Source organism: Bos grunniens, chromosome 12 (assembly GCF_055505025.1).
Source record: "Bos grunniens cultivar Pamir isolate PY7600 chromosome 12, Bosgru_T2T1.0, whole genome shotgun sequence".
In the NCBI taxonomy this organism is placed as follows: Eukaryota; Metazoa; Chordata; class Mammalia; order Artiodactyla; family Bovidae; genus Bos; species Bos grunniens.
In genome coordinates this window covers 29,199,007-29,222,749 of record NC_141176.1, presented here as the reverse complement: position 1 = coordinate 29,222,749, position 23,743 = coordinate 29,199,007, and the positions used below count along the sequence as shown (strand labels likewise).

The 23,743-nt window shown below is 41.8% G+C and overlaps 1 protein-coding gene across 8 annotated transcripts in view; it reads left to right on the top strand.

Annotated features, from left to right (window-relative positions):
- Positions 1-23,743, top strand: part of FRY (FRY microtubule binding protein) — a 326,671-nt gene that overhangs the window by 78,686 nt on the left and 224,242 nt on the right. For 2 of the 8 annotated variants that reach the window (XM_086329436.1, XM_086329432.1), the window contains exon 1: positions 10-142. The exons of the other annotated variants lie outside the window; for them this stretch is intronic. In XM_086329436.1, the coding sequence (XP_086185562.1) occupies positions 73-142 (70 nt within the window). In that variant the 5' untranslated portion in view covers positions 10-72. Of the gene's footprint in view, positions 1-9; positions 143-23,743 lie in introns of those variants that run through there. 8 annotated transcript variants of the gene reach the window in all.

Sequence of the window (23,743 nt, the reverse complement as noted above, 5' to 3'; positions counted from 1 at the left end):
TCCCACGCCCGGTACCTGCTCCGTGCGGCTCACGGTCCAGCCCCGGGAACAGGCTCTTTGTATGCCGCCGACATGGCCAGCCAGCAGGATTCCGGCTTCTTCGAGATCAGTATCAAATATTTACTGAAATCCTGGAGTAATAGTGAGTAACAGAAAATAACCTTTTTTGTTTGTTTGTTTGCTGGGTGTTGCGTAAGATCTGAGCAATAAAAGCCTCAAGCGAAAAGCATAGGCTTGTGAGCCCAGGAAGTTTTTTCTTTTTTTTCGCTTCCATCTGCTATGAAAATCAAAATGTCAGAGACTGAACTAGCCTTCCTGAAGTGCAGAGGCTGTGGTGGAATTACGGTAGATGTGGTTTGATTAAATTTTCAAGTGAGATGGCCCTTCAGACTCTTGGTGAGGGCAGGACGGGGTATTCCAGGCTGCATTTCCTGCTTGGTGTGTGTTTAATGTGCTCAGGTTTTATCGAAATGATTTCATGAAGTGTCAAAGGGGTGTGGCAGGGCTTCAGAGTACTTCATAATTGTTTTATTAGGGTATTGTCTAAAGAAATAAAAAGTACTTAATGGTCCAAAACCTGGCTCATCTTTTTTTAATATAGAGGCGCTTGCAGATTTGTCTCTTCCTTGTCCATTGGTTGGTGTTCAGAATTATACTAGTATATAATGTTAATATAATAGTATTTAATACTTGAATTGAAAAAAATCCTGATGTTCGTCGTAGTCCAGATAATGTGCTTTTCTGAAACATAAACAAGTGAGTTGCTGACCGTAAAATCATTTATTAGAATATCAGAATGTTATGGCTTCTGAAGTTAGGGTTCTGACCTACTTAAAGCTTTTAACAGGAAGATCTTTCAAAAAGACAACCTCTAAGGCATCATGGATCTGGAATCAAATTAAAATGAGGCCTTCAGGTGATCAGTGATGCCTTGCATTTTCTGAACAGTTTAAAAACAAAGTCTTCTCTATCTCACTGATCAGCCTTTGTACTTGCTTTGGATTAAAAGACTGGCTGGTATTACAGGTCCTGAATTGTTTGAAATTTAAAAAAAATTTTTTTTCCAAGAAAAATTTTATGTTGTATTGCATGCATGCTAATTAACCTACCTGCAGGTCCAAGAGCTGGTGATTAATTATCTCCTGCACAAATGACCTGTGGACAAGATTGTTCGTATGTAAACAAAACAGGGGCAGGAAAACCTGTGACTTAATTGCTTTGAAAAAAGAGACAGAGTACCTTCGGCAGGAAGGTGTTCAGGGATATGCATCTTATGCTATCCATAGAAACCATCTTTTCCAGGTCATTTTGCGCCACTGTATACACCAAGGGGCTTGTCTGAAGCTGTTTTTCTATAAGTGGGAAGCCATTTGGGAGTAATACTGTCACCCCAACAACATTCCTTTGTTACAATCATAATTCATTTATCTTGGATTCATTATTTGTGTTAATACTTCACACATAAGGATGAATCTTCCTTTGTCTATTTCCCCCTTTGATTAGTGACAAGAATTGGACATACAAGGTTCTTTATGCAGTTTTCCAATTTCTGGAAAGACTTACTGTGAGTTTGAAATCCGTGGTTTCAAATTCAGTGATACTGAATCATTATTTTGAGCGTGTTAAGACCAGATTATTTTCTTCTGTCAATTTCTGTCATTGCCTCATTAGAAAATTATGTTGGGACAATCCTGAGGCCAGTGGGATTTTTTAAAAACCTTTCTCCGCTTGTCTATTTTCAGATTATTCTAGACAAAGCTTATATTCTCTGCCCCCTTCCTAAACTCTCTCCGTTCCCCCACCCTGCGCTCACATCAGGAGATGGTTCAGAATGACTCTTCATTTCTACTTTGAGAGTTTCTGGGACACAGATTTGAATTATTTCATTCATTCAGCAAATGTTTACTCCAGACCTACTACATGCCAGGCTGTGGAGCTACAGAGGTGAATAAGACACAGCATTCACCCTCAATCTTAATTTGCTTCTTGCACAAGAGTGAATTTGGTAATTTCTCTAGTGTGCCTTTGGGGGGAGGTCAGACTGTCTGTCAGTCCTTTCTTAAAAGAGGAAGTGGAAATGCACCTTAGGCTGAGTCTTCTTTAAGCTTGGTGCAACACTGTAGCTCTCAGCTTTAAATGCTTTCAGTGGCCAAAAAAGAAAAGAGAGAGAGAAAGGAATTCGTCTGTGTGGAAGACAAAGTGAAAAACGGAAGCTTTAGGGAGCTCAGCCTGCTCAGGGCCCCAAGGCTGAGAAGATGCACCTTGGGGTGGGCGGCCCATTGGCGCAGCATCACAGGTTTGAGAGGTGAGGGCCCCCCCACCCAGAATGGAGAATCAGGCCTCTAATTATGCAGTGGGGTTTATTTATGAAAGTGTGACAATTAAAAACCAATAAAACAAACTCTATAACTACGTCTGACTGCTTTGCAAGGTGGTCATAAGAGGAAAGAGGCTTCCTTGAGCATTTACCAGGTTAAGAGTTACATCTTCATATTTTTTTTTTTAATGGCACGTTGTGATTTTGTATATACTTGTCTCCCTTGAAGAGTGAACAAGTCAATTACATCAGTCATTGCCTGATGAGGTGTCTTAGCTTTTCTTTCACTGTTCATTTTGACACTCCCTTCTTCACAGGCTTGCCCTCTCTGTCAGCCTGCACTTTCATTTTAATGGAGCTGGAAACTCAAAATGGCCTTGATGTTCGGAAATAAAATGTCTTTTGCAGACTTCACTGCTTTCCTTATCCGCCTGGACACCCGTCCCTGTTTGCTCCTTTCCCACTCTTATCCAGGCCTTCCCCAGCTGGTCAGTGATTCTCACAGGTGTGCCCCCTTGCTGTCCATGGCCATGGCCACCATGGGCCCTCCCCGGCTTAACCTGGAGTGTCACCGTGGTCTCCACCTGGTCCACCTGGCATAGAGCAGCCTGGAGGGGCTTCTGCCAGCTTTTCAAAGACTTCCTCTCAGCCCTTCTTGCCCCCGAGTGTCAGTGACCACTACACAGGACCCTCTTTGAGTTCCTTGTTTATATTCTCCTGCTCCAGCCATAGTTAATTCGCTGCCCTCTCTGTGTTTCAGCAACTTGCTGTCCAGTCCATGCCTGTACACACGTTGGCCCCCTAACCTGGTGTGCCCTCACCTGGAACAGACAAGCTGCAGAACCAGATAGACTTGGTCCACTTCTCTAGCTCCTGCATTTGTGATCCCTTGGACAATCAATTAACTACTCTCTGCCTCAGTTTGCTCATCTGTAAGGTGGAGGCAACAACAATACCTCACAGTAAGTGAGGCATTAAGATGTCAAGTATTAATACTTAGCACAATATCCGGCACATTGTGACTCTCAATAAGTATTAAAAGAATATGCATGTATTCTAATGCTTCCCCCTCTTCTAAACCCACTTAAAATCAAACTTAGACCATTTTTCACCTTAGCATTGACAGCCTCAGTGGATTCTGTGAGTAGTCAATATTTACTAAAACCTCTTGCTTTGGGCCATTTGTTTTTCTAGATTTCCTTTTTAACTTTACCCCCGCCCCCTTTTCCACCTCAGCTACTATTGGAATATGCCTACCTTCCCTAAGTACATACCTTCCAGCAGCGTGGGAGATGGCCTGGGAATATTCTCAGTGGCAGAAAGTCACCTTGGCCTTCCAGGTTTGCTACAGAAAAATGTTTAGGGCAGGTAGTTCCCAGTTGTTTCATGGAAAGGAGGGCTTGCTTTGTATGGAGGCTCAGAGCTGGTATGTAGGCTTGCCTACCTATCTGAAACTTCTAACCAGCATTCCTTTGTTTCACCCGACCCCATAATATGCAGTGAACATGGAGCCGAGCGGATGAAGGGGCCTGTAGGGTTCTTTCAATGTCTCCATCTTTGCAAGGCAGGGCAGTTTGTATCCTTTCTGCAAAACTGACAAATCTTGCAAACCCCACAGAGATAAGAAACCTCTGGATGTCTGTTAATGCTCTCAGGGAACGGGAACTTTATTGACAAATAAACTGTTCTAGGGAACTGAACAAGCCCTGGGCCCGTTTTGGAAGGGACCGCTGTACATTTAAGGGAATACAGTGGCACCCCACTCCAGTACTCTTGCCTGGAAAATCCCATGGACGGAGGAGCCTGGTAGGCTGCAGTCCATTGGGTCTCGAATGGTCAGACACGACTGAGCGACTTCACTTTCACTTTTCACTTTCATGCATTGGAGAAGGAAATGGCAACCCACTCCAGTCTTCTTGCCTGGAGAATCCCAGGGACGGGGCAGCCTGGTGGGCTGCCGTCTATGGGGTCGAACAGAGTCGGACACGACTGAAGCAACTTAGCAGTAGCAGGGAACTGAACAAGCCCCAGGCCCGTTTTGGAAGGGACCATTGTACATTTAAAATGACTCATCTTGCTGTAGAGAAACTTGCTTTAGTGGAAGAGTTGAGTGTGGCATTTCTCAGATATGATTTAGGTTGTGGTGATAAGGACAGTGTTTCTGTCTGCTGCAGAAATGCGGTTAGTATATGGTCAGTTCTGAGGACCAAGAGAAGCCACGTGGAAGTGAGGATTGGAAACACATCCATCCACCGCAGAGCAATATTTAGTGATCCCTGTAGATGTCACAGAATACCACAAAGATGCTATGAGAAAGCCTTAGACATCTCCAGGTGTTAGTTTAGTTTGGTAGAGTGGGTTTTTTTTGAGGGGTGGGGGAGGAAGGTGGGAGCTGTGCTGGATCTTCACTGTTGCACAGGCTTTTCTCTAGTTGCAGAGCAGGCCTTCTCATTGCAGTGGCTTCTCGAGTTGTGGAGCATGGACTCTAGGGCATGTGGTTTCCGTTTTTTCGGCTCCTGGGCTCAGGCTCAGTAGTTGTGGTACATGGGCTTAGTTGCTCCACAGTATGTGGGGGTCTTCCTGGACCAGGGATCAAACTCATGTCTCCTGCAATGGCACATGGATTCTTATCCACTATAGCACCAGGAAGGCCGCTGGAGTTGGTTTAAAGACGTCAAAAGCTGAAGAGGTTAGCCAGGTTGCCTGAGTCCAGTAGAGCGGTACAACTCAAGTGCAAGCGCACCCACCTGGCTCTTCTAACAGTGGGGAGCACACAGCACTGTTCCAGGCATCTAGAGGAGAGTTACCCCGGGTTCCTGTTCCCATTTCACATCAGCTAAAATAGTTGATGGTCCTGATGAGAAGTGGAACCCCAAATCAATACCCACTCTCTCCAAGGAGAAAGAGTTGATGTATCCTGGGTTTATGATAAAAGCAAATTTGAGATTTTTATTTGCTTTTAAGGGTTTATTTTTTAGGTTGAAATGCATGAAAAATCCTAGAATCTAGAGTAGCAGTAGCTGCCACAGTGCCTGAGGGCCCACCTTGTGTCAGATGTTATACTTGGTAATTTATATGTAGGGCAAACCACATCATTGTTTGTCCGAACTGAGACACTTGCGAGTGAAAGTTAATAATTATGCTGGGATACTAGGCATGAACAGGGACTGCCCTGGGCAAAGGAGGGCATATGACCACTCTGTTTATTATCTTTACTCTTCCCAGTAACCCTGCAAGGTCATGTATTACCTATATTTTACAGATGAAAATCAGAAAAATGAGTGTCGAAAAAGTGATTTGCTCAAAGCTAGGATGGTAGTAAAGTGCCATCAGCCCCTCCCCGAATCCAGTGATAATCTCATTTTTTAAAAATCACCCACAGAATGACCAAAGGATCAAGAACACTTTGGGCAATGTAGTGCTTTATAGGTATTTTCATTCTTGTTGACTGACCGAGTTACCCAGTTCTTAGCCTCTTCCTTCCCTGTGTACCTTTGAAGAGCTGTCTCCCTCTCCCCACTCACCCCTCCTCTCTTTTTCTCTTTCAAGATGGAGAACATCATCTCCTTAGTACATAGCTGTTTGAAAGACTTAAGTGTTATCGATTCTTCACTCTCATTATTAAATACAATACATAGGCAGCTCTGCACCCTATGGTCATTTCACATACATGTACTCACAAAAGATGCATGTAAAAGGGTACATTTCTTCTAGTAGAATATTTTATGTTGATTTCCCCCATTTCTAAAAGTTATTAAATGCATAATTAAATAACTCAAATACATAAGAATGTATTAATGGTCTTCTTTTAGAATTGTCCTTTGCTTGTTGACGTTTCTCTGCTATGCTGTGGGTTTTTTTTTTTTTTTTTGAATCAGTAGCAAATTCTTAATTGTCTTTATCAGAACAGGGAGACTATTTCCAAGGATGATGGAGATGTGTCTGTAGTTCGGGTGTCTTGGCTTACCTGATAGCTCTGGTCTCTGCCACCGTAAACCAGCCCCGCTGCCCACAAGACTGGCCACCCAAAATGATTCAGTTTTAGCTTCTTTGCCTACTTTTCCATGGTGCTTGGAGAAGTTGTCAGCAAGAACTGAAATAGTCCGAAAGGCAAACGGTAGTAGGCAAGAAGGAGAGATGACCTGGATAGTTTTACAATCTGGGAACCACCCAGGATATTTGAGAAAGTTACCAGTATTTAGCTGTTTCAACTGATACAACATGCAAATATGCCCTTTATTTAAAAGACATCTGTTTCAAAACAGTTTAATACCCATGACTCACTAGTTCACTTTTGGGTACAGTTCAAGGAATTGAATAGATTCCATGAGTCCTGATCATCTTATTAGTTACATCTTTATTTCTGAGCCTGGTGGGATACTTCGAATGAGCTGGCTTCAGAAATAAGTTTGAGTTGATGAGAAATGACATTTTACTTGTGTTGGAAATGTTCCATAGATTGACAGCCCTGAATATAACCTTTTGTGCAGGTTTTTTTTTCGTACTAAACCTTAAATTATTTAGTGTCTTGTAGTCTGCTCAGCACCTTCAAACACTACGTTACCTCATTTGAAGAATTTGATGCATTGATTAGGAATAAACTAGCTTATTGAATGTTCCTGGTTTGGGATAATAAGGCTTAATTTTCCCAACGTTTATCTTCTCTGGCATGAGATACCCATATGGCAGCATGTAGGTATATTTTGTGAGTTTTCAGATCAAATGAGCAAATAATGATCTTAGTCCGTGGGCTTGACCTTTGCATGGGACTTTTGAAATGCAGTATAGCTTGGCATTTATCACCTAAGGTACACAGAGGTGAGTCCATCCAAAACACATCTGTATGAAAAATTCCTGAATTTATTTGTACCCTAGCGTTTCTTAGTTTCTTTTGAACACTTAAACATTTCAAATATTCCACAATATGGTGCCTTTTGGGTATCACCCACTATTTGCAGATGACCCCAGGGCAGAAGGTTTAGCAGGCACCCACTTCCTGGAGAGTGGCATTTATGGAAAAGATAGTACACAGCCTTATCTCTTTTTCTTTGTACTAATCTCTCTCATTTGATAGGTCCCATTCATCATGTTCACTTCAATATTGTCCCATTGTAGAACTGTTGGCTGTATGAATAAAAGAATGCTGTCTCTTTGAGCTGAAATGCATCTCCCAGTTTTGGAGGAGAAATAGAAATAGCCTTTTCCATTAGAACGTTTTAATTTACTCTTCAATGCTGCTTTATATTCACACTCAAAAAACTTACTATCTTAGCATCAGCTTTTCTTGGTTATTACTCCAGAATGCTTTGCTTCTTGATACTGTCGGTGAAGCAAGGCAGACACTGTCCATTACTTCTTTCTTCTTGAGCATCTTCTGTGCACTGGACACACTGCTTTGGGAGCGTCATCGCTCGTTCAGACCTGGATCCCAGCATCAGAGGTCTCAGAGTTTCCCTTCCTTCCTTTTTAGATTCAGAACACAGGACGAGTAATGCAAAAGTTCCCAGGACTAGGAGAGGATCCAGTGATATTTCAGAAAGATTGTGTGCCCTAGAGAATTTTATTTGGGAGGAGGTGTTTGAAAGACTCTGTTGACGTTAACTTTCTGGATGTATTTCACTGCGTCAGAGAACTATTGGAAGCCTGGTGTTTACAGGCAAAGTCCTGTGAGAACATTTTCCAATATTCCATTCTAGCAGGATGGCTGAAGGAGAGGAGGAAATGTAAATTATTTACTCTGGAACACTTAACCAGATGTCAGTATTTGGGAGAGCAAGGGTTTCAAACATTCTTTACCTTAGAAAAATGTGAAGAGTTACGATGTTTATCAGAATTTTGGCATAGGACTAACTTAAAGCCATTATATTTCATTTGAGGTGGATCGCCCTTCAGAATATTTGGGGGCTTAAGAGAGAAGGGATGTGTGTGTGTGTGAAGTATATTTCTGTAAGTTGTTTAATGATCATATATCTCACCTATATTGTTACAAACACTTCTTCTTTTTTACAGAACACACAAGCACAAGCATTTCAGTGTTAGTCATCCAAAACTCCAGATGCTAAGTAGTGAAAGTTTATATTCTGCCAGCATATCAGACTCTGTAATGAGTCTGATTTTGGTTTAATTCCTTTCTACTGTTTTAGTCATTTGATGAGCTACAGATGGAAATTTAAGCCAAAGCCGTAACATTTCAGCTAATACTTTTTATGCTGCTGTAAGAACTTGTTGTCATGTCAATTTAAGAGAGCTGAAATCTTTTTCAAGAAGGCATTCAAATCTACATTAAGTGCTTTTATCAACTCTAATTTGATATACGACTCTAACTGCCTCTGCTGTTCTCAGTTGAAAAGTGCACAGTGGTTGAGCAGTGAAGACAGCTTTGAAATTTCTAGGATTTCTCAGCTAATGCCACAAGCACAACACTATAGAATATACAATTAAATCTCTGTTCAATTTTTTTTGTCCTAAGTTTAAGAAACACTAGGCTGACTTCTTTGAGTTAGGATTTAAACAGGTAAATATGTATTTTGGCAACGTGAAAAGGAGAGGGTATTAGATTAACTAGGGTAATACTTGAGTACAATTCCATTTGAATGCCATATTTATGTAGGAAGGAATTGGCAAATCAGGAAAATGATATATTATGTAACTGTCAAATCAATAAGATGCTTCAATTGTGCAAATACAAGATTAGGTTTTCCTTCCCTGTTTTTCTGTTATTTTTCTGTGTGTGACCTTGATCATCTCCTTCCCTCACTTCCTTACTTAGAAGGAACAAACCTGACTCTGTCTGTAGCTGTTTTGTGTGAAGGGTTTTGAATGCTGCCACTGAAAAAAAGAGGTTTATGTCAACATCGTGATATTTGTCAGTTATTTCTCCCGCTCCGTTAAAGCCAGACGGAAGGAGGGTGAGCTGTAGGTTTTTGAACTTGACTGATAAGTGGAGACCCGTCTCTGACTTCCCAAGCTTGGTCAGTTTCTTGAGCTAACCAGCTCTTCAGTATCCTGAATAAGATAAAGTTGTGGCATTATACAGCCTATTGGGTTCTTCCTGTCGTTATTTTTACAGCAAAGTGACTGTGTGTCTAACTCAGGGAGTTTGAACAGGGTTGTCTCCAATCTGAGGGGCTGGCATTCTTCATCTGGAGACAGGCGTTTCTTTCTGCATAGCGCGATAAAGTGTTTATGGAGATGGCTGGCGTTCTGGAGGCTACAGCCCAAGGATACTCTCCAAGGTTTTAGTAGATACTATGTTTCGATTAAGCCATACTGAAATAAAGTTCATAAGGATGCAGGGTTCTATTAGAAAATCTGTCTGAAACATTGTTTGGTTTATTATACTGTTGACCTTTACATAATGCTTGCAGCTAGGTAGAAAGCCCTGTGACAGCTTTAAAGAATCTTAAGACTGGAAAAGTTGCTCTAGCTGAGTAGCTTGCCTATGACTTTGGCAGATTATAAGCAGTTAGTTTAAAATTTACAGGTTAGAGCAACAATGAGAATTTGATAAATTGCAGTTTTCCTTTAAAAAATAAAAAACCTGCTTTTCAACTTTTAAGTTTTTGAAAACCACGTTTCTAACAAATCTTCCCCCAAAGTGAGGCCTTGCAGTTGAAAGACAACATGGACTTAACCTTAGTATTACATGTACTGTGTCAGCGCCCTAGAATTAATCGTCTATTTTTCTGTTTTTAGTTGACGTATAATTGATGTACAATAGTGTATGTTGTGGGTGTACAGAATACTGACTCATAATTTTTAAAGGTTATATACTTCATTTGTACTTATTATAAAATATTAGCTATATTCTCTGGGTTATACAGTATATCCTTGTAGCTTATCTTGTGCATAATAGTTTGCACCTCACATCACCAATTCCACGAACAGGAGTTTGAGCAAACTCTGGGAGATGGTGAAGGACAGGGAAGCCCGGCGAACTGCAGTCCATGGGGTTGCAGAGTCAGACACGACTCAGCAGCTGAACAATAGCAGCAACAGTCCCCTACCTCTGTATTGATCTACTTTTTTCCAATGAGAATCATGGCTTCCTTGGTGAGTCTGTAGAGAAGCTCACCCCCTGTTGGGCCACTCTGGGTCTTTGGTCCCCCTCCTTCTTGACTTAATGGTGACCCTGAGGCCTGACCTCATCTTTTCTTCCACGACAACCTGTCCTTTTTCTGTTTTACTTGATTGAATACAATCACTAGCAAACAAGAAAATGAGACATTTTAGTCTTGCCTCCTGATTTTGCATTCCATTTACTAAACAAATCCCCAGTCCTTATCATTATGGGAAAGGTAATCCTAGTTTATGCCAATTGAGATATCCATTTGGAAGCTATTTGAAAACTTGGCCCATTTTCAACTTAAAAAAACAAGTAATTTTTAACCAACAATTTAAATGCTTGAACTTTAAGAAAGGTCACAATTATGAATGAGAATGAAGATTCTATCACAGTTTAAATATCCCCAAATCTGTTTCACCTTGGCTGCTTTTCTTTCTCTTGTTAACTGTTCTGTTTGCCATTTCAGTGCTTATTACCATTTTCTTAGAGGGACAAAGGAGTTGAAATTCAAATTCTTATTGTGATTAGTCAACTGCTTTATTTATTTTTTAAAAAAGGAAAGAAAAAATAGAAATTGGAAATTGAGTAGCATTCTGAACATCAGTGAGTTTCATTTCTAAATCTTAAATCCCTCTTGTCACCACTCAAAAAACCTGCCATTCACAGGTATAATGGTATGGTTAATACATAGAACTAACTTTGCCATCTAGTGATGTGAACTGTGTATCATTCTAGGATGCCTTTGCTATACAAAATAGATAAACTTTCTCATGGCTGAAAGAATGAAGACTTAATTAGCATGCCTCACCCACAGCCTGGGTGAAGCTGGGCGATTCCAAGGGGCTTTAGAACCTGGAGGACCCAGACCATCCATCTTTAGACTGGTACTGCATGATAACAAGATGACTACCTTGGTTCTAAATATCTTCACTCTACTTGAGAGGAAGGGAGGAGGCCCACTTGGGTTGGTCTTCTGGCAGGAAGGAGAAGATTTTGCTAAAAAAACAAACAAACAAACCCCAGCAAACTTCTTGTATTCCTCTGGTTGGAATTGTGTCACATGCCAGTCACTGGCAAAGTTGAATGGAATTACCGTGTTGGCTTCAACAAACTTGATTCATGCCCTGCACTGGGTTTGGTCCACCTTCTGGACCAAAGTCTTAGACAAGACTTCTGCCTGCTACCTGAACAAAGTAGTCTTTTACCAAGGGGAGAGGGGAGCCACCAGTGTGTGTTCAGTCGCTCAGTTGTGTCCAACTCTTTGGACACTCGACCCCTGTGGACTCCTGCCCACTAGGCTCCTCTGTCCATGGGATTTCCCAGGCAAGAGCCACCAGTAGTAACCCCCATAAAACATAAAATGTACAATTACAGATGACTATTAATGACCACCTGTTGTTATGTAACATTGCATTAAACGTAATAATAATAGCTGATGTTATAAGCCCTTGTGGAAGTATCAGTGCTGTTATTAAATGCTTTACCTGCATCATTTTCTCTAATCTTCACCATGACCCAACTTGATATATACCATTTGTAAGTGGCAGAGCTGGGAATCAAACCTAGACTCTAGGATAAACACTAAATTATGAAGTGTTGTGCTGAGTCGCTCAGTCATATTCGATTCTTTTCGACCTCATGAACTGTAGCCCACCAGGCTCCTCTCTCCATGGGATTCTCCAGGCAAGAATACTGGAGTGGGTTGCCATCCCCTCCTCCAGGGGATCTTCCTGACCCAGGGATCGAACCCAGAAATCCCGCGTTGCAGGCGGATTCTTTACTGTCTGAGCCACCAGGGAAGCCCTAAAGATACTGATTAACAGTAGGTAAAATTGATGAACCTCAGGTAGGAGCAGAAGGACGTTGACATGTACTTCGTAGCAGTTTACCACAGTGATGTGTATCAAGAAGCAGTGGCAAAGAGTTTTGAGAGTACTCAAAATAAAAATTTTCTCTCTTTGCCTCCAGTTTCAGAAAAAGGAGCATTTTCTGATGCTTCCTTTCTTATGCCCCTTCAATAACAAATTGAATCTGATTTTTTGTTTTTTTTAAAAAACCAAGTTGTAAGGAAGAATATTACTACATCAGAAACTTGAGATTGTACCTAGTTCTCAGTTGAAAGACAAAAACGCAAAGGAACGTAATGAGTATATTCAAATCTGTTGTTAGATTAAAATGAAAAAATACAGTATTAATTCATGCCATTTGGCAGTAGCAGATGCTGCTGCTAAGTCGCTTCAAGTTGTGTCCGACTCTGTGCGACCGCATAGACGGCAGCCCAGCAGGCTCCCCCGTCCCAGGATTCTCCAGGCTAGAACACTGGAGTGGGTTGCCATTTCCTTCTCCAATGTATGGAAGTGAAAAGAGAAAGTGAAGCTGCTCAGTCGAGTCAGACTCCTAGCGACCCCATGGACTGCAGCCCACCAGGCTCCTCCATCCATGGGATTTGCCAGGCAAGAGTACTAGAGTGGGGTGCCATAACCTTCCCCGAGTAGCAGATGAAATATCCTTAATTTTGTTGTTACCCAAAAATGACCAAATATTTTCCTATTTTCAGATGTTTCTGCTTACATAGAAATGTCAGTATTTTCCAGTGAGGTTTAGCTTTCAATCTCATTGTTCAGATTCAGCTATTTGAAAGGGCTTTAAGCCTGACTTTACCTGTCCATGGCCTCCCCCACCCCAAGTTAATCTTACAAATAGTCCAATAAGAAGAATTGGCTCGGTTTCAGCCAGCGTGCTATGCGCCATCTCATTTAAACGTCATTAAATCCTGGTGAGGCAAATGTCTCCTCACAGGTAAAAACCCTAAAATAAATGACTTCCCCAAGGGAAGGGCATGAGTAAGCACTGGCAGCTGGATTCAGATTTAGCTCCACCTGCAGAGCCTCTGTTCTGCCGGTGGACCAGCAGGAGCCCTGCCCAGCCCCCGTCTCCTGTGCTGCTGTGCCAACAGAACGTTTGAAAGATGCAGGTGCTTGCCTTTTCAGCCCTCAGTGCAAGCTTGCAACTGCGGTTCGGTTGCTGGGGGAACTTCTGGAATGCCCATTTGTTCCTGAAAATAGATCAATTCATTCTTGGCCACTCTGATTGACATGCTGCGTCCAGCCTTGGGACACATAGTTCGGTGAAAACAGCAGAAGGAGAAACAAAAACTAAATCCTAACGACCAGCGATGACGTTAAGCTGAACATGAGTCAAGTTCCTGCTCTTAAGGAGAGGATTGTCTGGTGAAAGAGACCTACATAAATCAGTAATCACAGTTGAGTATGACGAGGGACCAACCCCATGAAAGATGAATTGTGTCTCTGAGTAAGAGTGACTATTGTTTGTACGTAAATGTGGTTCACCGACCCTGAAGGCCAGCTTTTCTGTTCTTTCCCTGCTTTGCTGGTAGTCCTCTCCAACGCTGAATCTTTTTCTCAACAGCCTGGTGAAGCTGTAGCTTCATCTCTCTCCTCCAGGTCCTTACTGTGCTCAGTATTCTCATTATAGATGCTGAATTTCTCTAGGGGTCGTCTCAGGCAAGAAACTCAGCTGTTTTCAACCCTTTGGTCTTCATTCAAAACCTGGCTGAGACGTCTTGTGCTTCTTTCTGCATCTGGGTCTCCGTCACCATCCCTCTACCACAGCCTTGCTCCAGGTCTTCATCACCCCTCACCTGGAGCATCTTAACTCCTCCTTGCCAGCCTTGCTGCTGCCCCTGCCTCTCTGCCTTCCCAGGACAGTCTGGTCTTTTCCACAGCCTTGAGTGGTGGTCTTCGCCTTGGCCCTTGGAACTGTGTGTCAGCACTGAGAGTGATGTTCCCACAGGCAGGGTCGGCCTCATGTTGATGGTAGCAAGCATACTGAATAATTACAATATCATTGTGAACTCGCATCATCATCTGAATTCATTGTCTTGACCATGTTTACCCAATCTGTTTGTTCTGGTAGGCTTAAGAATTCTGTAGATTATTTACTTCTTTCTGTTCTTTTCCTTTCATGTTCTTCTTGATTTGGGTTCTTTTCCCTTATTAATTTTTTTTTCTTTTCTCCTTTTCTTCTCTTTCTCCATCACATTTTATAAGTATAGTTTCGTATGCAATATTATTAGCTATTTCATTACATTTTAAGCATATTAATGAGATATTTTAATAAAAAGCTTTCCAAAACCCAGTCCTGTAACAAATAAAAAAAGTCATAAAGAAAAAATTTGGTAGAACACAGACTTGGATCCCATCTCTGACCCCACACTCTGTCATCACAGTCATGGCCCAGGCGTGCAGTGTTGGTTCAGGGCAGGGAATACAATTCAAGGTAGAAGGAGTAGGACATACTACTCTGTATTTTCATGCTAGTGAGAGTTGAAGAGCCTGGGTTTGGTGGGCATGATGCAGAAATTGAGGAAAAGCTGGCTTATAGTTAAGTGAAAAACAAAGAGCTCAGTATACTTATTTGCTAATAAAACACTAACTCAGGCCGAGGCTCTAATTACTCATGAAGGGTCCAAACTCCAGTGATGGAAGGGCCACTCAACAGTTCTCAAGTGTCCTTTATACACAAAATAACAGTCTTCAAACTGGCCCAGTGAGCTCATTAAATATCATATTGTTCTGCCAGATAAGGCTCTTGTTTCAGGGAGTGACTCAGAGACTGTCACTTCTTGGGCCAGGAGAATGAAAGTGCTCTTCAGGCTCTGGGGAAAGGATAAATTGTTGACGGTGTTCCGAGGCCATCCCTCCCCACTTCGGTCTGTGTCTGATTAAACCATGTGTTATATTGAAAGATGACCACTCAACTGATCTATTCAGCTCAGTGTTGTCATGAGGTTTCTGCTGTAGACCCACACAGTGGAGAGGAGGCTAGAAAGTTCCTTATGGACAGGGTTCAACTCGTGCCAAAGAACAGCCCAGGCTTGATGGTGCTGGGCTGGCAAAGTCATGTGTGCTCAGAGCTTGGGTCCAAGGCTCCATCTCCTTCCTTGTAAGTGGAAAGTTAACTACCAGCCAAGAGTGTCATCTCATTGGGGTTACTTGCTTTTATTTTTTTCTTACTGAAAAACAGAAGTGAATCACACCCTTCACCAAGCCCTGCTGCAGAAGGAAATGATGCAGTGCTGGTCACGCGGCACAAAGGAGAAAGGGCCATAATTCAAACCTAGTTCTTCTTTGTGTTCTGGTGTAAGGACGGCTTCAGTCCCCGCACAAAACTGTGGTTCTTCAACATGGACCCTTCTTTACGTGGAGGAACCATGATGTTTTACTTTGTTTTTGTCCTTTTTTAATTCTTCTACCTCTTTGACCACTGGAGTTCATTAATTTTGATTGTAATACAAAGTATGGAAAGAATTGATTTAAGCTTGTTTGATTTACTTTTTTTCTGTGTGATTTGGGATAGTTATGACCATGTGCTTTGCCTCAGCCCCTAACTTGCTATGTGACTTTGAGCAAGGTGCTTCCACTCTGATTCTATAGAAAGGTTTTAATATATATTATATCTCTTTATAAAAATAATTGAATGAGTCCCATCACTTCATGGCAAGTAGAAGAGGAAAAACTGGAAGCAGTGACATATTTTATTTTCTTGGGCTCTAAAATCACTGCTGAGTGACTGAACTGAACTGAAAATCACTGTGGATGGGGATTGCAACCATGAAATTAAAAGACGCTTGCCCCTTGGAAGGAAAGCTGTGACAAACCTAGACAGCATATTAAAAAGCAGAGACATCACTTTGCCAGCAAAGGCCCATATAGTCAGAGCTATGGTTTTTCCAGTAGTCATGTATAGATGTGAGTGTTGGACCACTCGAAGGCTGAGCACCAGAGAATTGATTCTTTCAAATTGTTGTGTTGGAGAAGACTCTTGAGAGTCCCTTGGATAGCAAGGAGATCAGACCAGTCAATTGTAATGGAAATCAACCCTGAATATTCACGGGAAGGATCGATGCTGAAGTTGAAGCTCCAATACTTTGGCCACCTGATGCGAAGGAAAAGACCCTGATGCTGAGAAAGATTGAGGGCAGAAGAAGAAGGGGGCGACAGAGGATGAGATGGTTGTATGGCATTACTGACTCAATGGATATGAATTTGAGCAAGCTCTGGGATATAGTGAAGGACAGGGAAGCCTGGTGTGCTGCAGTTCATGGGGTCACAAAGAGTGGATCACGACTTACTGACTGAACAACAACAGTAAAGTTTATAAAGTGTTTAATATACAGCCTCACTGTTGTAATTACTTGATAAATTGTGGCCATTCTTATTATTTAATTAATGCTTATCTAAATTCCTCTGTGAGTTAATGGTTTTAACATGTTTGTTCATTGCTAAGACAATAGGGCCAGGGACCACAGAGTCCTGGAGTCTCTTTGTAACATCTTGCCTTGGCGATCTGGTCTTTACCACTCCCTGTAGACCTTTTGGTAAAGAGGTGTATTTCTGGAACTTCAGAAAATCTCTGAATTCAGAGTTGTGTGGAGTGACTGCTAGTGCAGCAGGGTATGAGTATGTGCTATAGCTGAAGCCTGTATTGCAAGCCTCACATGAGTTCAACTGTGTTGTTGTATAGTTGCTAAGTCGTGTCTGACTCTTTGCGACCGCCTGGACTACAGCACACCAGTCTTCCCTGTCCTTCACCATCTCTTGGAATTTGCTCAAACTCATGTCCATTGGGAGAAGGCAATGGCACCCCACTCCAGTACTCTTGCCTGGAAAATCCCATGGACAGAAGAGCCCGGAAGGCTGCAGTCCATGGGGTCGTTAAGAGTCGGACACGACTGAGCGACTTCACTTTCACTTTTCGCTTTCATGCATTGGAGAAGGAAATGGCAACCCACTCCAGTATTCTTGCCTGGAGAATCCCAGGGCCGGGGGAGCCTGGTGGGCTTCTGTCTGTGGGGTCGCACAAAGTTGGACACGACTGAAGCAACTTAGCAGCAGCAGCATGTCCATTGAGTTGGTGATACCACCCAACTATCTCATCCTCTTTCGTTCCCTTCTCCTCCTGCCTTCAGTCTTTCTCAGCATCAGGGTCTTTTCCAGTGAACTGGCTCTTTGAATCAGGTGGCCAAAGTATTGGAGCTTCAGCATCAGTCCTTCCAATGAATATTCAGGATTGATTTCCTTTAGGATTGACTGATTTGATCTCCTTGCTGTCCAAGAGTCTCCTCCAGCACCACAGTTCAAAAACCTTAAGCATGTGTTTTTTGGACCTGAACCAAAGTCTTCTCCCAAGTATGAGTCCAGATGTCACCTTCGGGGTGAAGTCTTCTCTGACTGCTCCGCTTCCCCTGCTCTTTCTACATACTTCCACAGCAGCAGTGGCCACAGTGTCGTGTAAGTGTGCTGTGTGGTCTAGGTAACTCCTGGGCTAAGAATCCACCATCTGTTCATCCTTATATTCCCCATACCTTTCAGGGCACATGGGCACTTGATAAGAAACTGTCACGTATTAACAGTGAGTAAAATTACCTGAATGGGTATAGGAGGCCTGTGGCCAAATATAACTTACATTGATCCCATCATGGATGAGCTCCCAGCAAGCAGTAACAATGTTCTGTATTGGGGGATGGAGGGAGTTTGCTCTAAGCTGGGACTCAACATCCAGCCTTGGCTATAAAGTCTCTTTCCCTCTGTGACCTTCACCTGTTTTTTTTGAGTGGATTTAATAAGTTAAACTCAGCAGTTCTACTCCTGGATATATATCCCCCCCCCTCCTCCAAAAAAAATGTTAATTCAAAAAGATCCATCACTCTAGTGTTCACAGTAGCCTTCTTTATAATTGCCAAGATATGGAAGCAACCTAAGTGTCCATCAGCAGATGAATGGATAAAGAAGATGTAGTATAGATATATTCAATGGAATACTACTTAGCCATAAAAAGAACAAAATTTTGCCATTTGGCAGCAACATGGACGGACTTTGTGTTCACAGAACTCAGGGCCCATGTATCCATGAAACTCAAGACGAAGTTAGAGTGAAATAATGTATTTATGTAGTAATCAGCCACTTCAAGGAATATTTCTGTGATTGGTTTTTTGTTTTGGTTTGTTTTAAATTAGTTGACACTGTCAAAGATTGCTTTCTCTAGAAAATATATTCACTTGTTCCTACATTTGCATAGTGTCATTTAAGTTAAATGGATTTAACTTTACTTTTAAACCTTCCAGCCACTTTTGCCAAATTAGAAGGAAACTATTTTTAGTGAGATTACAGAAATAATTCTTTATGATCAAGGGCTTTTTACATGGGAGGGATGCTGCTGTTTCATATTTGGAGAAATTGATTGTCTTAGTAGAAAAAAGTTCTAAACACAGTCCTGACAGTTAAGATGGATTTACTCAGAGCATCAAATTGGACATGCCTGAATGAGCTTCAGGAAGTTCCTGTCAGTGAATCAACAGCCTTTCCCTTCTCTTACAAATTATTGGATGCTTGCTTGAGTAGGGCACCAGGCCGGATAGAGCCTACGCAGCAGGGCCACCTCCTGCCTTCTATGGACTTTACAGTCAAAGACAGCTGGCTTTGATGAAAGGAGAGATAGAAGGAAGTTGCGGAGAACAAAAATGCTGATCAGATAAATGTTCTTTTCTGTGCCAGGCCTTGTGCTTGGACTCAGGGATACTGACATAAATAATCATCCAGAGGATAAACTGATTAATTTTTTTTTTAATGTGGGAGGGAAGAGGCAGAGGAATTGTTCCAAGAGGCTGTGACATTTGAACTTGAAGAATGCTACAGAAAGGCGAGAGGAGAGCAAAGGGAAGAGCGTGATCAAATGCTGGGGGCTATGAAATTCATGGATTCAGGGAGCTATGAAATTAATGGATTCAGGGAGCGGCCGGATCTCAGGGTCCCAGAAGAGTCACAGAAGGTACCTGCAGACAATTGCATCAGATCATAAGGAGCGCTGAAGGAGCTGTTGAAGGGTCTGGGCTTTGTCCTGAAAGCATCAGGCAAGCCCCACTGCTTTTGTTTGTTTTTTTCTTCTTCTTTTATATTTTTAAAATTTTGAAAGTATGATAACACATTTACAGGAGACTTGGAAAATACAGAGCAAAGTTACATATGGTTCTACTACATATTAAAATTATTTTTAAAGTAGATAAATTAAGACTTTTAGTTGGAGTTTCAATATCAAACTCAAAACTTAATGAATAGAAAAGTAGAAGGATACAGTAGACCTGGAAAGCACTATAAACCAATTCAACATAATTAAGATTTATACAGTTTTCACGCAACAACAGGATACAAGTTCTATTCAAGTACCCATGGACTATAAACCAGGAGACAGTGAAACATATCCAGAGACATGAAGCAAAGTGCAAACATTTCATGGTCTAAAGGTATTGACATAGTACACTGCTGCTAAGTCACTTCAGTCGTGTCCGACTCTGTGTGACCCCATAGACGGCAGCCCACCAGGCTCCCCTGTCCCTGGGATTCTCCAGGCAAGAACACTGGAGTGGGTTGCCATTTCCTTCTCCAATGCATGAAAGTGAAAAAGTGAAAGTGAAGTCGTTCAGTCGTGTCCGACTCTTGGCGATCCCATGGACTGCAGCCCACCAGGCTCCTCCATCCATGGGATTTTCCAGGCAAGAGTACTGGAGTGGGGTGCCATTGCCTTCTCCACATAGTACACAGTCAGTCTCTTATCACTGGGGATTTATGTTAGAAATGAATATGAAAAGATATCTGAAAATAGCCCACACATTTTCAAGTGTGGTGCCCGACAGCTTTTTAAAGCGGGAGCAACATGGACAGATTCCAGGGAATGCTGAGCATTTGGGTTGAAAGTGGAGGTAGAAGAATCTCTATGAGGATAACCCAGGGAAGAGATGACACAACTAAAAGTAAGGGAGAAGGAGAGGAGGGGACAGTTTCAAGCAACTTGTCTGGGTTAGCATTGCCAGGGCTCAGAGTCCTCCCTAAACTGAGGCTGTGCTTGGTTTTAACACATGATATTGATATGCATGATGATGTAGCTCATGCAAGTGGCTTAAAAAAGAGAGGGCAAGAGACAGAAGCAACTTCCTGAGGAACAGCATTTTGAAATTATACGTTGAATGGGAGTTGTGCTCTTAGAATATTTGTGTTGAAGCTAAAAGGTGATGATGGAGTTACCTGCTGATATCTCACTTAATTTATTGCACCAGAATAGCAGAGGCATTTTCTTGCTGATATATATTGTTGAGTTTGGTTCATGGTTATTCCCAGATTATATAGATGGACAGAGATTTTGTGTTTCAATAAAATAAAATTCAGATGAGCAAGGCACCTTGAATCATTTAAATGCACAAATAAGGCTCTAATGAATGCTGCACAGCCCTCTGGAATACTTTGGGATGGTTTCAGGTTATCAGTTCATCTAAATTGTCTAACCAGTTTGTTTTGTTTTGTTTTGGCCACGTCACACAGCCTGTGGGATCTTAGTTCCCCAACCAGGGATCAAACCCACAACCCTTGCAGAGAAAGCATGGAGTCTCAACTTACTGGACCTTCAGGGACATCCCCTAATTTGTCTAACCAATTTTTGTATATGGAAATCTCCCAGGATTGTGTAGTGTGACTTCACAGGAAAGCAGTGCTTCATGAAAGGTCACAAACACTGTTTAAGAGACAAGGTTCAGCATGATGTGATCTCTGTTAGTTGCCTTTTGGTGCATTCATAGCCATACATGGTTTGGTCCTCCTAGGACTGGCTCTCGAGTTCCTGTCTACCTTCTAGAGAGAGCCAGCGTGCTTCCCAGGCCATGTGGACTTGCGTAAATCTCTCTAGGAGAAAAATCTCTCCTAGTCTTAGGCAACTCGATGATGACATATTTTTCTGTGTTTGTGTGCCAGTTCAAACTCTATCCCATTAGGCTAGTTGAATCAGAGTCTCCCAGTGCCTCCTCCCTGCCCTTACGTGAGGAAACTGCTGGAAGTTGTATTCACTTTAATGGGCTGCCAGGGCATGGCCGTCACTACTTCAGAATGCTGCCGAGTGCTCTGTAACAATTAATAAGTCATGGCAGCTGGTTTGTCATCACGTAGGAAAGTAAGGCAGACATGCACCTAATTTGTCATAAAACAGCAGTGTAAACCTTACACTTATCCTGTCTTGAGCATTTAGTTCTCTCAATGAATATTGCACAATAAAGGAACTTAAAGTTATAATTACCTATCTGCCACATGTAGTATTTCAGGAAGACACATCAGCATGTGAACAAGTTCTTAAAGAGCTACTTAATAGTGAGGGACTGGTAGTCCAGTGGTTGACCACGTGCTCCCACTGCAGGGGATGGAGGTTTGGTCCCTGGTTGGGGAACTAAGATTCCATAAGCTGTGCTGTGAGGCCAGAAAAAAGAAAAAAGGACTAAAAAGTTAAAAAAAAAAAAAAAAGCTACTTAACAATGAGAATTATTTAAATAAATGAACTAACAGCCGTATAGTTGAGACAGAAATAATACTTTAAACCATAAACCAAGAAGTTACACAGTAACAAAACTCCATTCATACATATACATATTTAAATTTATACAGTAACAAAACTCCATTCATATAGATACATATTTAAATATTTCCATCCCTTTCCATTCTGAGGGCTCAAAGTTATTGCATCCCAGGATGTAATTGGGTGAGGAAAAGAACCGTTGCCCTTTCATTTGGTTAAGGGAGGTTTTGTGGTACCAGTTGGATTTGTAAAAGGTCTTTGAAAGAGAAGATGTATTGGCAGGATTGGGAGGAAAAGGCATGTCAACCAAAAAGTGTGTGGCTGGAGTGAAGAAGCAGAGGAAGGGAGTGGTGGTGTGGCTGGCCAGAGCAGCTGAAGGGAATTCAAGACCTACCTCCTGGAATGAAACAGAAGCCCACCAAAGCTTCAGACACACAGTTGCCAGTAGAGTTTTCTGCTTGAATAGGAGCCCGTGTTCCCTAGCACTCCAAGGGCTCTGAGGTTTCAGGTGGGGATTAGCCGATGAAATGATCCTGCTGTGGGAACAGTATGAATCAAGATTGTGGTCTCTGTGTGAGGATTTCACATTTTGTCAGACCATTTTACCAGCTTTTCTTCCCTCATTCCTGTGGCTTCCAAATTAAAGCTGTAAACAAACAGATACACTCTGAGAACCCACTGTGTGCAGAGCACTGCAGTAGGTGTTTTGGATTGCCCTGAATTGCAAAGAAGTGACCCTCAAGAGGCAGGCAAACTGGGAATCCATGATTTTTAGTAAGAATGCTGATGGTAATACAGTGGTTATCCCAAATTCCTGTGTACTCAGCTGTAACGTGTGGGATATAGTTAGACAGGGCTAAGGGAGTATTAAGATGTTTAAAAATCTGTTTCCTAGTCAGTTTTATGTTTTTGGTTTTATGTGGATTTGGGTGCCATGTGGAAGCATTTAATATCTGAGATATCTTTTATGGTGTTTTTGCATCTCAGTTTCTAGGCAGTCTGGTATAGCAGGAACAGTACACACTTCTGAGTCAGGAGAACTGTATTGGAGTCCCTTGGGTGTGCGATTTGGACAAGTTACTTTAACTTTTTCAGCTTCAAGCAGGCATAAAGCTAACTCCTCAGTCTTGAAATGGAGTCCCCCTAAAACCAAGTTCCCAGTCTTACCCAGCCTGATAGTTTTTGGAGTGATTAATAGATATTCACATATTGAATCAATACATCAATATTTTATTGCTTATTTGTGAATATTTATGGCTAGAGGTGTTTACTGATTCATGGTTATGCAAAAAGGTGGCTTTTCTTAATGGCTTTCCATGTTTAGTCACAAAAATGGTTTCCCATATGTCTAAGTTTTATAAAGCAGTAATTGGTCTGGATAATAGCATGTACAATAGAAATATAATGCACGACTTTTTTGCAGTTTTAAGCTTTCTAGTAGTCACATTAAACAAAGCTTGAAAACATCTTCAATTTCTTTTAGTATTTTACCTAGTCCAGTATATTTAAAATATTATTTTGACATGTAATCATCATAAACATTTTTTCTTTTTAAAAAAATTTTTAATTGAAAGATAATTGCTTTATAGAATTTTGTGGTTTTCTGTCATACATCAACAAGAATCAGCCATAGGTACACTCATGTCACTTCCCTCCAGATCCTTCCTCCCATCTCCCTCCCCATCCCACCCCTCAGCCTGTCACAGAGCCCCTGTTTGCATTCCCTGAGTCACACAGCAAATTCCCACTGGCTATCTATTTTACATATGGTATTGTAAATTTCCATGTTACTCTCTCCATACATCTCTCCTTCTCCCACCTCCCCTCCCCCCATGCCCATAGGTCTGTTTTCTATGTCTGTTTCTCTGTCACCATAAACGTTATTAATGAAATATTTCATATTCTTTCTAGAGGGAATAATTCTCCAAAATCCAGTGTTCATTCATCTC